This window comes from Ovis aries, chromosome 7, assembly GCF_016772045.2.
Source record: "Ovis aries strain OAR_USU_Benz2616 breed Rambouillet chromosome 7, ARS-UI_Ramb_v3.0, whole genome shotgun sequence".
NCBI classification, from domain to species: domain Eukaryota; kingdom Metazoa; phylum Chordata; class Mammalia; order Artiodactyla; family Bovidae; genus Ovis; species Ovis aries.
The window spans coordinates 65,153,452-65,171,402 of record NC_056060.1 but is presented as its reverse complement, the minus strand read 5'-3'; the positions used below and the strand labels follow the sequence as shown (position 1 = coordinate 65,171,402).

General features: G+C 42.1%; 2 protein-coding genes across 6 annotated transcripts in view; both read right to left on the bottom strand.

Annotated features, from left to right (window-relative positions):
• SAMD4A (sterile alpha motif domain containing 4A) overlaps positions 1–17,951 on the bottom strand; it is a 227,157-nt gene that overhangs the window by 207,899 nt on the left and 1,307 nt on the right. For 4 of the 5 annotated variants that reach the window (XM_027971877.2, XM_027971880.2, XM_042252547.2 and 1 more), the window contains exon 2: positions 17,205–17,839. In XM_027971877.2, coding sequence (XP_027827678.1) covers positions 17,205–17,400 — 196 coding nt within the window. In that variant the 5' untranslated portion in view covers positions 17,401–17,839. Of the gene's footprint in view, positions 1–17,204; positions 17,840–17,951 lie in introns of those variants that run through there. The other variant, XM_042252548.2, reaches the window with a different exon arrangement.
• The window catches only part of CGRRF1 (cell growth regulator with ring finger domain 1), a 63,101-nt gene continuing 48,275 nt past the window's right edge, over positions 3,126–17,951 (bottom strand). Inside the window, exon 7 of the mRNA XM_004010659.6 lies at positions 3,126–17,839. The gene's annotated coding sequence lies outside the window, so the exon portion shown is untranslated. The remainder of the gene's footprint in view (positions 17,840–17,951) is intronic.

Here is a 17,951-nt window from a genome sequence, read left to right as displayed (position 1 = left end):
TTATTTGAATCACATTTCAGTGAATGCAGGCCAACTGAAGCCACCTGTTACTTGCATAGACCCCTCTTTTAGCAGCTCAGCAAGAAAATACTATAAATATTCATTCTTTATGAAATTGCTCAAAGGTCACTTTTCAAGGGAAGGTTATCAATGGGACAGCTGGCAATAGACTCATGATATTTTAAAGACTCTACACCTGCATTTTAAAAGGCACTGGTAATAGAGATCACTGTATGTACTATCACTGCATTGGTGAGGAAAACTAATGGAAAATATTACTACATGTATAATCCCTAGGAGCATTATATTTAAAAATTTGACTGTGAACATCAATAGCATTTAAATTCTATAAAATGCTATTTGCCTGAACAGGGTGCACATCTTTTTAAAAGGTTCACTGAGTAATACCAGTGTGCTATAGCAACAGCCTACGTTTTCAACAATTGTCAAAACAGATGCCAGTATCCATTCTACTCAAATATGTTAGAAGAAGATCTTAAAGCTGTCAGGAGTGTCATGTAGGTAACATAAAATGTAACCCAGCTGACTCCACCAGCTACAGAGAAATGGAGAAAACTGTGCATCAGCTCAAAGAGAAAAGACCCATCAAAGGAGTAGGATGAGGAGGAGATCAAGTCCAAGAACCAGCAAAGTCCCAGTTCTGTGCTCAGACATGATGGATTTTATCTAATAGGAGACTTCAGATTAGGATTCTAAAAAGATCAGGATTCATTCCCTGTAACAGTAGGTCGTCACCTGGATGCACCTACCCTGTTGCTCCTGGGACAGGGTTGCCAACATCAGCAAATAAAAATACAGGTACTCCACTTAACTCTGAATTGCAGATATATCAAAACAGGTTTGTTTTTGTATAAGTGATATAAGTACATCCCATTATTCACAGTGCATCTGCAATTCAAAATTACCTAGGCATCCTGTATTTTATCTGGCAACCTACACAAGGGTGATAAAAAAAAAAAAGGCCCTGCCTTCCTGGAGCCAGTGTTTCAGGGCTGCAGGATATCAAGAACTAAAAAGGTGAACATGTTGAACTTTTTAAGAAAGGCATTCTTGCATACATTTCACCAGAAAGTGAAGTCGCTCAGTTGTGTCTGACTCTTTGCGGCTCCATGGACTGTAAGCTCACCAGGCTCCTCCATCCATGGAATTTTCCAGAAAAGAATGCTGGAGTGGGTTGTCATTCCCTTCTCCAGGGGATCTTCCCGACTCAGGGATAGAACCCAGGTCTCCCACATTACAGGCAGATTCTATACCACCTGAGCCACTAGGGAAGGTGCATTTCACCGATACACCAATTCTTAATCTATGTCACCTTACAATGACAACCACTTGAGAATAAGTTCCAGACATCATGTCCCTTCCCCCCTGAAGACATCAGTATGCATCTCTTAATAATAAGGATATTTTCTGATGTGATCAAAGCACAAGGATAATATTAAGAAGATTTAAAAGTAATATAATATTATCCCCTATAGTAAACAGGGGCTTCCCAGGTGGCTCAGACAGTAAAGAATCTGCCTGCAATGCAGAAGACCCAGGTTTAATCTCTGGGTCAGGAAGAATCCCTGGAGAGGGGAATAGCTACCCTCCACTTCAATATTCTTGCCTGGAGAATTCCATGGACAGAAGAGCCTGGCAGGTTACAGTCCATGACGTCTCAAAGAATCGGACACGACTGAGCAATTTTTCACTCACTCAACTCATTCACAGTTAACTAGAGCCCATATTTAAATTTCATCAATTGTCCCAATACTATCCCTTATGGCAATATTTTTTCCCAATCCAGGATCCAATCCAAAACTCCATGTGCATTTCGTTGTCATCTCTGTAGCTTCCCCTATTCTGGAACCATTCCTCAGCTAATATAGTAATTGCAAGCCACTGTGCTAAGTGCCGAGCTGGTCATGTGCAGAGAGGGTATGGGAGCACCAGAGACGGGAAGGCACCTCCTGATTTGTCTACACACACACACACAATCTGCTCTGTCCAAGAACTGAGCAGCTCCTGAACACCACTAGCCATTTCACCTCCTGTGGAGTTCAACAAAACACTCCAGCATTTCCTATTTTAACTCAAGGAACCTTTCTCTCTCAATGAAAATGCCGGAGTATTTTAAAGAAAACCAGTAGCAGCAGCAATTCTTGTCCAGATTATTCCTACCAAAACTACTGCACCATGGTGACTTCTGTGTAATGTATCAGCACCTTGATATCAGAATCACACACAAGGTCCAACTTTGATTTCACAGCTCACAATTTCAATATTTTAACTGTACTCTGCAAATACCACAAAAATCTGGAAAATTTGCTAACACAGCTCATTCTGCCAGTGAAAGAAAAATGTGAGAATAGGGAAGTTTTGTTTAAAAAAAAAAAAACCAACAAACAAGGACAATGGTAAAAGACTGTTCGTTTCCAACTAACACTTGTTCAATGAAAGGTAAACGTGAAGATAACATTAAAGAATAAAAAGCAGAGCATAATTATTTGCTTGTTTAGCTGAGAGATGCAAAAATACTCAAAGGTTTCCTCCTGTATAGTTTGAAGCTGGATAATAACTTTTCCAAAAAAATTATCTCTTTAATAATAAAACCTAAACAAAAACTTAATTGTCACACATTTTTAAAGAATTCAGACCTGCCAATTAGTGTACAGAACCCCTGCGGCATGTTTCAGTGGCTCCATGAACACTCACACCAGAATATCTGCAAGCAGGAATACAGCGGTCACCACACGGCATTTTGTATAAGTTCCTCCAAATGAAATTCTTCAACACTGACATCTGAAGTCCTTCATACTAGAAGAGAATGCACTCAATGATCTAATCAATTAGAAGGATGAAAGTGGACACAAATTGAACTTTGACAAGCTACAGCCAGGCTAACCTGTGGGGACTCTGGGCCATCAGCTACAAGTCCCAGCTGAACCATCAGATCCAGGCCTTGGTCCAGGCCCAGAGGTGTCTGGTATTCATTAAGAGAACCATGTCATTATTTCAGCTCTTGCTAACAAGCAAAAATTCTGAAAAAGAACCCAACGTTATGTTTTCCTGGATCTTTTAAACTCCCACCTTTCTGAATTTTTTTTACATATAGTATTTTTAAATTTATTTTTAATTGGAGGATAACTGCTTTCAGTGTTGTGTTGGTTTCTGCCATACAACAATGTGAATCAGCCATAAGTATACATATGTCCCCTTCCTCTTGAACCTCCCTTCCAACCCCATCCCATTCCAACCCTCTAAGTTGTCCCCACAGAGCCCCAGGTTGAGCTCCCTGTATTATACACTCTGAATTTTTTGTCCTATTGTTTCAATTGGTCATTTCAGAATGCCATTTCACCTGGCGTTTCTATAACAGGATGCAGCCTACAAAGCACTTTACACATACATGATCCCACTTCACTCTGGTAATAGCCCTGTGACTCTTGTAGAGGTAACTCCATTTCACAGATGAGGAAACTGAGGCTCAGAGAGTTTAAACCATTTTTACATAGTGATTCATTTCTAAGTGGTGATACCAAGATACTACCCTATGTCTTCTGTTAAGGGACTGAAAAGTAACTGCATCTATTTCTCTTATCTGGCCTTTATCTTGTATCTCTTGGTAACAGCACTAGGATTATCACCTTGCTCTGTTTTACTATTCAACTTTTATGCAATTAGATCTTTCTCACATCCAAGATGTAAGCCCCATATGGACAAGGGCTATGAGTTAAATTTCTTTGTATTTACTTATCCATTTTTTTCAACAAAAATGTACCAAAATCACTTAAGTCCAGGCACAATATTCGGTGAAGTGAAGTTGCTCAGTCGTGTCCAACTCTTTGTGACCCTATGGACTGTAGTCCGCCAGGCTTCTCCGTCCATGGGATTCTCCAGGCCAGAATACTGGAGTGGGTTGCCATTTCCTTCTTCGGGGGATCTTCCTGACCCAGGGATCAAACCTGGGTCTCCCACATTGCAGGCAGATTCTTTACCATCTGAGCCACCGGGAAGCCAATATTTCGTGCTGGAGGAAGTTACTAAGTTACTAAGTTATTAAAGTTACTAAGACACAGACTAGTCTGGAGGGTGAACAATGACAAAGACTTGTGACAAGTTCTGTAAAGGAGGTGTCTGCAGGGTGCCAGTGAGCCCTGAGGGGTCAGGAGACATTCTCAGGACAAGTCTCGGCTGCTCCACCACACCTTCGTGCAAAGGAACTGCTCCAACAACCAGTGAATGAAATCCCTCCTACAAGTAGTGGGGCAGTCATGAAATGACACCCAGTTCTCTGCTGAGATTTAGGGTAACGCCAGTGGCTGAGTCAGATCCTGCATAAACCAAGAGGACATTACCAGAACTGTGATAAAAACATGCCAAAATAAAGCCAAACCTTCCTACACTATAATTCGCTGCCATTTCAAAATATGAATGCTAATCATTCTCCAATGAAAACAAATCTGTGCTTTATGGTGAGTAAAGAAACAAAAAAGAACGGAGTCTGGAAACAACTTTGAGGAAAGAGACCATCCCTTAGGAGACCAATGTAATAGAACATCTCCCATGCCCAGCACAGTCATTCATAGTGGTGTCCATGGTGGCCGACTCAGTCGTGGGAAAGTTGCAGGAGACCAAGGTCTAGGTCATAGATGGTCAGGAAGCAACTGGGTGGAGCAATAGCCCTTCCCTATAAGCAGGTACCCTTAGCTGACCTCAGTCTTATCAAATCTTCAACAGAGAGGCTGGAGTAGATAAGGTCTCTTCCATCTCCTTAATTTTATGCTGTTAGAAAATGAAATAAGTAAAACTCACTCTTAGACCAACTATAACATATGTTTTCCTAAACTAATCTTCAGAAAATGTCTACCATTTACAAACAACGGGAGAGCTTGTTTCAATTTACAGCCCTCAAGTTGGTGCTTTGCCCAATTCCAAATCCTAAGGAGATCCTGACCCAGCTCATCAATTGCTAGTTTGTCAAAGTCAAGGATGTCACGAGCTATTAGATAACACATTCCTCATCCTTTCCTCTCTGCAGCTTACCGAGCCTGTTTCCTTCCCCCAGTCCTGCCTGTTCAGACAGAGGCAGTAAAAGCCTCCCGTCCCATGAATCTTCCTAATAGGAAGGGAAATGTTTGAATCAATGCCTTTTACTTAATTTTTTTTTAATGCCAGAGGAAAAAAGAAGCTGAGCCATATCAAGCTACATAGGATTAAAATGTGATAAATAAGAGGAACATTAAAATGGACAAGTGGAAAAGAATTCTTCCAAGACTGAATTTATAAAATGTTACTAGAACTACCATTAAATATCCTTAAGTACTTTTCTTTTAAACACCAACATTTTATTTATCCAAGAACTGGAAAAGATCCGCAGCGTTCATACAGTAGTAAGCATTAAACATGGGCTTTTAGATCACAAACACCTTGGTGATCTCAGCACATTTTAAGTTTCCTCACCTGTAAAATGGAGACAAAATCTACTTTTTATTAGATACACAGTATTATATTACTTTGTATTATATACATAGTATTATGGTACTCTGTATTATCTACAAAGTATTATGCTACCTTGCTTTATATACATATATATACACAAAATAATAATAATTCAGAGACCAGTTATTAACCCAGAGTTCAGCTGGTGCTTTGTGATGATCTAGAGGGGTGGAATGGGGGGTGTGCACACATAGCTGGTTCACTTTGCTGTACAGCAGAAACTAACACAACATCGTAAACAATTATACTCCAATAAAAAAAAATAGAAAAGAAACCAGTTATTAAGCACTTACTATGCGCTGGACTCTCAGTAATAATAAGCACATTACCTCATTATTACAATAGATTGCATTTAATTTTCACAACCGCTAGTTCTGCATCTTTATATCATTCATCTACTCAATAATTTGTGTGTGTACGTAGCTATCTGCACAGTGCCTGACAGATTCAAAAAAACGGGGGGAAAAATAAAGGGTCTCCATTTCCACACAAAGAATATCCTACTGTCACTTTTTATTTATTTATTTATTTAGACAGTGTCACATGGCTTGCAGGATCCCAGTTCCCTGACCACAGATTGAATCGGGGCCAAAGCACGGAAAGCCTAGAATCCTAACCACTAGGCCACCAGGAAACTCCTCTCTAGTCACTTTTAGAACTACACAGAGAGAACAAAACAGATTTGGAGACATAGGCTGTATTTACGATTTACTTTGCTAATAAAGGACGGACACACTCAGAACTTTTCACCGTTATTGTGTGACCCAAAAGAAACGAGACTGAATTGGGTTCATTACATCTCTTTTTAATTATGGTGACCCTAGTCTGCATAGTGACTTAGCCTCACCTCAATGCCTACTTTAAAAAAGAACAGAAAATCCTTCTACTTTGTATTTTCTAAACAAAGCACCACAAATCTGTAGCCCAGGAGGAATACACTGGAAATCACTTGAAGAAGACTTTTAAGACCACCCTCGCTCATTCGCTACTTCATTTACTCATATTCTCTCTCTCTCTCTCTGTTTCTCCTCAGCTCTAGATAGTTTTCGATAAGTTTGCTTATCTTTATTCCTGATTCACAGAAATCATAGAATCTTAAGGTTAGAAGCGACTCTGGAGGTCACTAAGAGGCCAGGCGTTCTTTCTAAAGAAATACATACTGCGTCCCTGCAGAGAAGCAGCACATGGAGGAGTTCTGAAGCCGAACTGTTTGTTTCTTCCCTGATGAACATAAACATGACAGTTTCCACCTCATCTCAAAGGGTTGCTGGGATGAATAAATGTGATAATGTATGCAAAGAATTCAACAAGAATTCACCTGGCACAGAGCAGGTGCTCAAGAAATAGGAGCCCATCTTACTCAGAAGTGTTATAGCCATCGTGTTATATCCTAATGTTTTGGATCATGATTCTGTCATTAAGGCCTGAGCCACCCCTCTGGGTCCACCCACATATTTAATAACTACACCTTCTCAGCTCAGTTTTTACCCCCATCCTTGCTGCGGCCGCCAGCTTCCAGCAACTGTAACCTCACAGCACCCCACCTCCGGCAAACCACTTCTCTCCAGCTCTCCACCTTGGGGGTCCTCCGACTCCACAGCTGGGACACTGTGGAAAAGGCCAGCACTTGCAAGTGTACAAACCTGGAAGTGCAAGGACTTAGTGCCCTGGGGCAGCTCTTGACCAAGGAGAGGGGAGCCCATTGATAAAATACCCACTGTGTCTGTCCCTTCCGAGGCACAGACTGCCTGGCTGCTCAGAAGGTCCCCAGAGCTCACGACAGTGACTGGCTTGATCACACAGGCTTGTGCCCGCTTCCTCTCCTTCCTGTTTCTCTCCTCCCCAGCCCCACCCCTGTTCCCCAGGATCACTGCCCAAAATAAACTACCTGCATGCCAGCCACTGTCTTGGACTCTGCTTTCTTGGGGACTCCAGGCTGCCACACTCAACAGGAATAATGATGTAGGACAAGTGAGCCCCAAGGCACAGCACCAAAGACCTCCCATACGGCCAACATCGGAGGTCATTCTAAGGGCACACAATTAGCCTCTCATCTAGCCCCCAGGTCTCTATTTTACTCATCAAGAAGTGAGGGGTTTTGTCAAAGGCTATGCTGATACTTAGATACGGGATACCTACCAGAATTCCTGTAATCTGCTCAGAATACAGAAGTCTCTCCGTAAATAAAAATGTTATCTCTCTTCCTTTCCTATCCCCCATCAAAAGGGAAATGACATGAATTCTCCATGACCCAGTCTTCCTATTCTTAGGAAAACCAGGCTGCCTCCTATTTCCTCATCCAAATGTTCATACATTAAGTTCCAGATATTCTTCTGGTATCTCCCACAAAATCACCACTGACCTCACGTATCCTTACAAGGTACAGAATTTGCTTTTTTCCTCCATTTCTCCTTTGCAGAGACATCATTATTTATGGAGGCTTCTGATGATTCCCCTCTTATTCCTTTACAACTCTAGAAATCCAAAAGTGGTTTTTACATTGCCATTCTAGGCAGGTATTTAAATCACATATTTGGTGCACATACTAACTCAGATAGAAATGTACACAATGAAAGTCCATATTCTATATGTATTTATGCTGCGCACACAAACACTCGAATTCTACTGACAGATCAGAATAAGCTGCTTTAGAAATTCCAATGATTGCACTTCGCAGGAGTGTGCTGGGGAAGTAGGAAGAGATCTCTCCCATCCGGTCTCTGGGATTAACACTCTTGCTCTTTCCAGCTCAACTTTAGAGTCCATAGCATCAGCAAAAAATGAATCTTTCCTGATGCCTCATTTTCCATGAGACACTGACCATTAGAATGCCTGGAAATTCCAGCAGGGTTATGGCCAAAAAGCTTGGGAAATGCTACAACAGAGCCTAGCTCTGCCTTCCTCAATCTCAGACTCACTTCAGGTTGACTGTCTCTGAGCTTAGGGAAATCAGAGATTTCAAACTGCTCCTTGGAAAGTTAGTGTTGGGGGTGGAGATGGGGTTTGGGAGGCAGAAACCATTGACTTCCCATAAGGTTTCACATAAATTTCATTTGCAAACAAAAATCCGTGATACTCATCCATAAAACTTGAAACCCAATGTACCAATTACCTCTAAATTACCTTTCACCTCTAATAGACAATGATCCTTCTACTCAAAGTGTGGTCCACAGACCTGTGGCAGCAGTATCACCTGCGAGTTTACTAGAAATGCAGGTGCTCAGGGCCCCTTACAGACCTCCTCAATAAGAATTTTCAGTTTAACAAGATCTCCAGGCAATCTGTATGCACATTACATTTTGAAAACTGGCTTAAGACACTTTTAATCTTTTCCTGTAAGTGTTTAAGATGCTTCTTCTTAATGCTAGTTCTGATCAAAGTAACATATTAAAGTATTCCACTGAAAGAAGCCAAGAAAACTGTCTCATAATTTTACAGGCAATTTTGGGGATAAAAATTTGGGGTGAGCTGATGTATTATTTTCTTCCTTTAAACATGTTAGAAATCTGAGCAGTGTTTGGATTACTCCTTCTTCTATTAAAGAAGATATTCCTGATGGACAATATGCACCAGGCTCCCCTCTTTCTAATGAACTCCAACTCATCCTTCAAAGGCCCAGGAAGCCTGCCCCTTACATGGCCCAGCAGACACCTCCTATATGTGTGGTTTTCTTAATGAAACACTCATTAAAAGTACTAAAAAGGCAAGAATCTCATAAGCTCCAAAGCTACTTGTTCCAAATAACCGATTCAAGTTTACGTCTTTTATCCGTTACTTCTTGGATGACCCAACCCATCCCGTTCCCTCCCCTTCACTAGAGTCCAGTTTTGTTCTCTCATCGGAAACACAGAATTTAGCAACTCTTTATGGTCTAGTCATTATAAATACAGATCTTTCTCAGCTTATAATGGGACTACCTCCTGATACACCCATCAGGAGCTGAAAAGGCATTCATTACACTTAACCCACCTAGCTTAGCTTTGCCCACTTGAATGTGCTCAAACACTTACATTAGCCTACAATTAGGCAAAATCATCCAACACAAACCCTATTTTACAATAAGATGTTGAAAATACCTCATGCAATTTTTTGAATACTGTACTGAAAGTGAAAACCAGAATGGGTCCAGAATGGTTGTAAGACTACTGGTTGTTTTCTCTGGTGATCGTGTGGCTGACTGGGGGCTGCCACTGCCTGGCATCACCCCAGGAACATAGAAAGATCACTAGCCTGGGAGAAAATAAAAATTCGAAATTCCAAGAATGAGTTCTATAGAATGTACATCGCTTTTTGAGTCATAAAGTCTAAAAAACTGTCTAATTCAAACCACCATAAGTCAGGGATCATCTGTATATATTACACATTGTTTTACCTCCACAACTCGAGTGTAAGATCCCTGAGGGGAACCATCACACATTATTTCACCTCTGGACACAGCTCCCAGCACTTGGCTGCAAGACTTGGTCAATTATGTGTACTGAGGAACTTGGTCCCACAGTTTCTTACCAGATACTCTTCTCTGGGTACCATTTAACAGTTTAATCTATAGTATAAAAGAAACCACTGAATCATTTGATTGCCTTTATCCCCCTGGTAAACCAAGGCAAGGAAAACTGTATTAAAATGATGGTACCTTGGTGAGAACAAAACCCTAGAACTAGCTTAGGAGTCCTAAGGAGTGAAATGAAAGTGAAGTGTTAGTTGCTCAGTCGAGTCTGACTCTTTATGACCCCATGGACTGTAGCCTGCCCAGCTCCTCTGTCTGTGGAATTCTCCAGGCAAGACTATTGGAATGGGTTACCATTTCCTTCTCCAGGGGATCTTTGCGACCCTGGGGTCAACTCAGGTCTCCTGCATTGCAGGCAGATTCTTTACCATCTGAGCCTCCAGGGAAGCCTGAGGACTGAAATGCACCTACATAACAGCAGCAGGTTCCTCTGTGCTCCGAGCTGGCTCCTGGGGTGCAGGCTGTAGGACAAGGCCCACACCCTGACTGGTTAACCTTGAGAGAAAGCCTGGCTTCTCTTCTGAAAGTTCTGCTTTCCTTAGGAGATTCCTGCCTCAGGCAGCTTCCACAGAAGCAAAAAATAGCTCAGAAGAGACGTCTGATTCTGCATCTTAATCTATGTGACTCGGATGAACTCAGACTTGGAAGGAATGATTAGAAAAGATGGAAAGGAAGGAACAGGCTAAAACCTCAAAGTAATTATATGTTTTAAAAAAAAAAGGATTTTTATGAGCACCACAGCTTTCCTAGCAAATGAACTACATAAGGCACTTTCCTCATGGATGAAAACCTCCAAATTTCTCCTCAGGTCAAGGAAGAGAGGTATTTTTTCCTCTCTAGTGTTGTCAATTCATATTAGAATTAAGCTTCTGCAGGATATACTGGGGAGTTTTCCGTTACTTCTCAGTGCTTCTGATACTCATTTCACTCTCATTTGTTTATTTAAACATAAACAAACCAATTTGACTACTGTTAAGTTTGTCTGCCTTCTAGTTGCTTTGATGGGACCTGTTTATAACACATGCTCATCTGCTGAAGCCTTTGAGCATCCAAGCTAAACAACCAAATCCAACTTACTCACAAGATCACAAATGTGTGTGACCTGCTCCCTGTCATCCCAGACCAACCAAATAAAAATTATAACACTCAAAGTAAAACGTATTTCAGATATAAAGTCCCTATACATTTCATTCCACAAAATGATTTCTCATTTTCATGTTCACCAACTAAAGGGGAAAAGTGTTGACAAGTTATTTGGGAAAATTGATTTCAGTGCTGTGTTTTTTAGGACCCAGCCTGACACTGGCAAAGATTGAGGGCCAGAGGAGAAGTGAGCAACAAAGAATGAGCTGGTTGGATGGCATCAGTGAATCAATGGGCATGAGTTTGAGCACAACTGTGGAAGAGAGTGAAGGACAGGGAAGCCTGGCATGCTGCTGCAGTCCATAGGGTTCCAAACAGTCAGACACGACTTAGTGACTGAACAACAATAATGATATAGAATAGAACGATACAGCTAAAATATAGGAGGTGGAACAAAGTGCTGTGTGTTAAGTCACCTCAATCGTGTTCAACTCTTTGAGACCCCATGGACTGTAGCCTGCCAGGGGAGGGATTCTCCAGGCAGGAATACTGGAGTGGGTAGCCATTCCCTTCTCCAAGGGGTCTTCCCAAGCGAGGGATTGAACCCGCGTCTCTCGCATCTCCTACACTGGCAGGAAGGTTCTTTACCACTAGAGCCATCTAAAATATAGGAAATGGAACAAAGTAGATATATCTTTTCAAGGTTCCAACTCATCTTTGACATCATCCAGATATTCCTTTAAATAAAAGATGTCTTATTAGGAAAACATTATTTATATAAATTCCATATTAATACAGGAAAATTTAAACCTGGGGGAAAGAATAGCTCCTCACTGAATTGTTAACAAGTAGCTTCCAGACAATAACAAAGTTTTGTTAGCTCCCTTCTACAGGCAAGCTATGGTTTTTCCAGTAGTCATGTATGGATGTAAGAGTCAAACCATAAGAAAGCTGAGCAATGAAGAATTGATGCTTTCGAACTGTGGTGCTGGAATAGACTCTTGAGAGTCCCTTGGACAGCAAGGAGATCAAACCAATCAATCCTAAAGGAAACCAACCCTGAAATTCACTGGAAGGACTGATGCTGAAACTGAAGCTCTACTACTTTGGCCACCTGACTGACTCACTGGAAAATACCCTGATGCTGGGAAAGACTGAAGGCAAAAAGAGAAGTAGGTGGCAGAGGATGAGACAGTTGGCGTCACCAACTCAACACACATGAATTTGAGCAAACTCCAGGAGACAGTGAAGGACAAGAAAGTCTGGCATGTTGCAGTCCCTGGGGTCACAGAGTCAGATATGACTTAGTGACTGAACTACAACAAAGACTCAGAAATTAATTGACCAGCCTAGTCTGATTGATTTCAACATTCATACTCTAGGAATCCTCTAGACATATTCTCTCCTATGGATATAAAAGAATGGCCACCTGATAATACTTTCTTTTCCTCACTATCTCAACCCTTCCTTCTCCCCAGTACAGCAATGCTGAGGGCAACAAAGCTGCCTTGGGCTTATGACGCCACCATGTAGCCAGAATGGAAATCTGCCTCACTTCTCCCATGTTCGCCTTTCAGAAAATCATGCATACATTAGAAAGCTTTCCCAAAAGTGTACACAGACACACACACACACACACACACACAATCTCTTTCATCTTTTAACTCTCTTCCTCTTTCCTCATTCTTAGGACACCTCTGCCTAAAAGTCTTCTTGGGTTCTCTATCATCTCCGTAGGATTAAGTCAAATTCCTTAGTTTGCAAAGTCCTGCACAAACATCACTTCTGTTTTAACTTCTGTCTCTTACAGCCCAGCATTCTACAGCCTTCCAACCACTAAGAACTCATTATTTCTTGCACACAACCAGGCCCTTTCATAAGACAACATTTCTATGAATGGTATCTCTTCTGCTTGGAAAACAGCTTCATGCCTGCTCTGTACAATTCTCTTTATATATTAAACCAACTCCTATTCACCCTTCAAAATTCAGCTCAAGCTATATCCTCTGCAGTGGGGTTTTCCCTGATTGCCTCGGGCAATTACCTGTATGTTCATAATGTTTCCAGAATCCCCACCCCACCACCCTTTTTATTGCTATACCTCTGCACCTGTGATACGGTATTAGTCATTTACTCAACACTGGGTATCCATGGACCAGGCATTGGAATATAGCAAGTTACCTTTGCATTCCCACTGCACGACACAAGGCCAGGAGAGTAGTAGGCAGTCAGTAAATGTTTGTTGAATGAAAAAGCAAAAGAATGACAAACAAGATCTTATCCAGGAAATATCACCAGGAAAGCCCATACTCTTTTGCTTTCCTTTTACTCAATTTTGACTTAAAAAAATCAACTCAGATGCAGCATACCTCTACTATAGTAACCAAAAATCATCAAAAAATCATAGAATTAACATCTTTATCCTCTAAAGAGAATAAATACACCCATAAGTCCTTTTCATTCTCCACCATTAGCTTTATCTCCAACATAACCATTTCAGGTAATCTTTTCTCTTGTATTTATTTATAAATACAGTAACAATCCTGGCCATTTATTTCTTACAAACATGCAATTTCTCCACAAAATATGAACTGCTTGGTTAGTTAGTAAGTCTGTAGATTCACTTGTGAATCTCCATTTATTACACTATTTCCACTGGAAAATATATTTCAAGTTCAAATGACAAAAGTCATACACCAGTGCCACAGAATCTATTTTTCTTTGAAGAACTGCAAGTAAAGTCAACAGGTTCCATTTTTAGGTATCAAATGACATTTTAACATCAGAAACAGTCATCTACATACTGAGACCGTTCAGAACTCACAATGCTAACCTGTAACCTAGGCTGGTGGCTAAAGGACACGTATGTGAGGTTATGAGGGTTCTAGAAACAACCTTCTATCTCAGAGAACTGATCATAACCAGTAACCACTAACTAAATCCAGAGTGAAACACATATCCATAAGGACTAACTAAAGGATGTCTTTGGATCTCTGATGACTATGAACCCGAGGCAAAGGATGACCATCGAACCTCCAGAATCTCAATAAACGCTAAATTCAAAAGAACAGAAAGATAGTATCAAAATACATTCCACAGACTTCAAATAAATCATATTTAATGTGAAGGATTATCTCCCTATTTAAAGTTAGTCCTGGAGAAAACAAAGCCAAGTGTACACTAATTTTGCTATACTGAGATCACACCCCAGATATGAATTTCATTCTCATTTACCAAGTTTTAAAATCTCTCAGCACCAGAAGAAATATGTGTGTTTGTTTAACTCATAATTACAAAATAAGGTAAGTGATATATGAGGATTTTGGTACAGGAAAAATCAGCCAGCCAATGAATGAGTCATTCTAACAGCCTAGTTTTCTGAATGGGTAATAGCTTTACATACCAAAAGAGCTTTGGAGGTTAATTACCTTGAATGTTAATATTTCCAGTGTTTATGGCAGATTTCCCTTCCTTCCCAAAGAATGTATCTAAAAATGTATCTTTTTTGGTCATTTTTTTGGTCCTTCACTCTCATTAATGGTAAATAGCAATTATGGACTTAGCTAATTACAAAGTAATGTCTGAAAGGCCAGTTGAGAATCCCTACTCTAATATTCCCAAACTTCAGGGCTTTTGCTCCCAATTCTTATATTTAAAGTTATAATTTTTCTATTTCCTAGTTGTCAAACTGTCAGGGGTCAGTTTTCACTGTTGGTTACAGCAGCTCCTCACTCCATTCTAAATTGTGCTACCGTGTATTTGCTATGGATCATTTGTCAAATAAGAATAAAAAAGTTAGGACTGTTATTTAAAATAAGAGTAAGTTCCGAAAGAGGGTCTGAAGTATTCTCCCAGACTTTATGCCATCTAGTTCGGTTGCTGAGTAGGCACATCTGCCCCTTTCTTGGTTCTTGGCTAGGTTCCAGATACTTAGGAGAGCTGTGCTCCAGACTCAAGCATTCTGTGACAAATCTCATTGCTCTTTATGATCCCCCTCCTAATGCAGGTGTAAACCAAACTATCACAGTGACCTCACTAATGAATTTCTGTACTTGCCAAACAACAAAACAAATGCAAAGTTTCCAAGGAAGCAAAATACTCAGGTTGAAAGATAAATCCAGAAGCTGGAAAATGGTCCCTATCTTACATAATAGTTACGGTTTCATATATTTACAGTATTTAGCATCATGAACAGGTAGGTAGCTTACACAAGTAAATATGGTTAAAAAAAAATGTAGGGGAAAAATTACCAAATGATTTTTTAAACTCACAGAAGTTCAATTTTTTCTCAGTTTATTAAATTATTAGATACTTAGGCTAAGAAATTTCTTTTTAATTTTACACATCTAAACTGATGTATAATTTTTATTTACACATTGAATATTTCACTTGGCTGCTATACTAGGAAAAGTCTTCTCTTTTACTCAAAGGGAAAAATGGTTGCTCTACCCTGTGAGTAACCTAAAGGTCAATATCATTTTAAACAATCCCTATAAGCACTGAGGTCAAGCATTCAACATAAATTAATGTACTTAAATTGTACTTAAAGTTTATATAACCTTGTTCATCAAACCTGAGAAAGCAAAACCAAACAGGTGATCCAGGCTACCCTGTCACATTGAGAATGGGAGTAAAGAGAGTAGGTCACCAGTTATCCCAGTTATGTTTCCACACCCTTATGAAGGAGGCTGGTCCTCCAGCTATTTATAAAGACAGAACTGAAGGGGAAGGGGGCCCTGCCATGGCCACCCTTGCGAGTAACACCCAGGGTGGGCTGTTAGGTTCAGGCTGAATCCCCTGGGGCCTTGTGGGCTTTCCCTCAGAATGGCCCACCATACTAGGCAGCCCTGGATCCTTTGGGTGCAGTCCTGTCTGGTCAGGAAAAGGCCTGTGAAGATTTCCAGTGGTCACTGCCAGCCTATGATTCTATATATGGAAACATCCCATCCTAGTGTGTCCAGCACTGTGAGCACCACACCAGGGAGGAGCAGTGAGCAGCAGACCAGCCTCCCTCTTGCGGCCCCGCCAGCACACTCACTTTGGTGTCTCCCAGGCCCTGCTGCCCTGAGCTGGACCTTGTCATCAAATGGCAGCCTGGACCTCTGCTGAGTCTTGCAGGCTGGCGGCTCTAACATGGAACAGCTGGAAGAGGACCCTGCATTCTTTTCTCTGCATAAACACTGGGGGCTCTGTTCACCCTCCTGCTGCAGCATGAACTAAAGAATTTCCCCATCCCAAATTACAACCAATAGACCTTTCCCCAACCCCCACCCTCACCCCTTACCCCCAGCCCCGGATATAATTCCAGTCTGTCACCACCCATGCTAGCAAATAGCAAACTGCTGAATATATCTCAGTGTATTCACTTTCTGTACTAGTTGAGGTGTCTGTAAATACACTAGCAGGGTAATAGGAAACAATTCTGTTATGTTCAGTAAAGTTTCCTGACAAAAGCATTAAAGACACTGATTCATGCCTGCTCCCTATGAGACCCTTTCTATAAGATGCGTATCAATATAAATAAAGTCGTGATAGTTAAGTGTAAGCACGTAGTATACGAAATGCAAATATCATTTTAATAGTCTGTAGCGTCACCTACAAATTATTCTGAAAACAGAGCTCTAAAATTGGAATATCGGTGGAGAAAAAAAGAATGTAAAATTGGGTTTCATATATTCCTCATGTAGCCTAGTCAAAGCTCAGCTTCTGAAGGGCAGTCTCAGGCTTCTTCATGTGTTGCTGAAATCCAGAGAGCCACGTTGCCCAAAAGGAGGAAAGAAAAAAAGCCCAGAAAATCCAGACTCTACGTGACCTGACTTAATTATTTCCCAGGAAACTGCATGAGAGAAAAATCAATCATTCATGCTACCGTAGCTACCACACGGAATTAACTGAAGGAGTTGACAGTGAGCAAAAAAACCCGAAGCTGCCAGCGGAGGTAAGTGGGCGGCACGGCCTCGGGGGAGAGATGCCAAGGACCCGGGGGCCGCGGTGGTTCGGTCCCCAAGGACCGGCGATCTGGGGCGGGGCCAGGCCCGAGGCTGGGCAGCGGCGGTTGGGGGTGGGGAGGAGAACCGGGACCGCGGGACGGCGGCGGCGGCCGCGCACTTACCCGGACTGTTGGCCTCGCCTTCGAGGACGTGCAGCTCGGCGCAGTCGGCCAGCGAGTGCTCCAGGCAAAGCTGGAGGAAGCGGGCCTGGGTCTGGCTCACGCGCTTGAGCAGCGACAGCAGCGCAACAGTCTGCTCGCACTCGTTCCAGCCCTTAAACCAGCCCGCCAGCACCCCGACCTGGTCGCGAAACATCATGGTTAGGGGGCGGCCCTCAGTCTACAAAGCCCCCGGGGCGCCCCAGCCCGCCCCGCCCGCCCCAAAGTTTGGCGGAGCCGCAGCCCCGCGGCCGCCGGAGACGCGTTCCCGTTCCAAGGTGGCTCTGCTGCCCGGACGCTGCAGGTACTGCCTCGGCTCCTGCCTCTCTCGTCTGGTTTCAGTTACGTTCTGGTGGTTCTGGCTGATTTCCCCAGAGATGATGACAGACAGTAGCACGGAAATATTTCTTTTTTTAAAAAAATAACGATTAAAAAAAAAATTTTCCCCACAAGGCACACAAACTGAATGAAGAAGGCTCTCTTTCCCCCTCCCCTCTTCTCGCAGCTTCGGGATGGTGATTTCCGGCGTCCCGGGGTCTCTTCCCCGCTGGGCAGCAGCTCGGACCCTTCACACCCGCATTCCCGAGTAGCGATCACCACTGGAAGGAGAGAAAAGGCTGCAGTGAGACCTCGGCCAGCGAGGGAGTGCGCCGGTGAAGCTAGTGCATCTGAGGGGGCGGAGGGGGGCGCGCCGCGGGGTCTTAGTCTCCC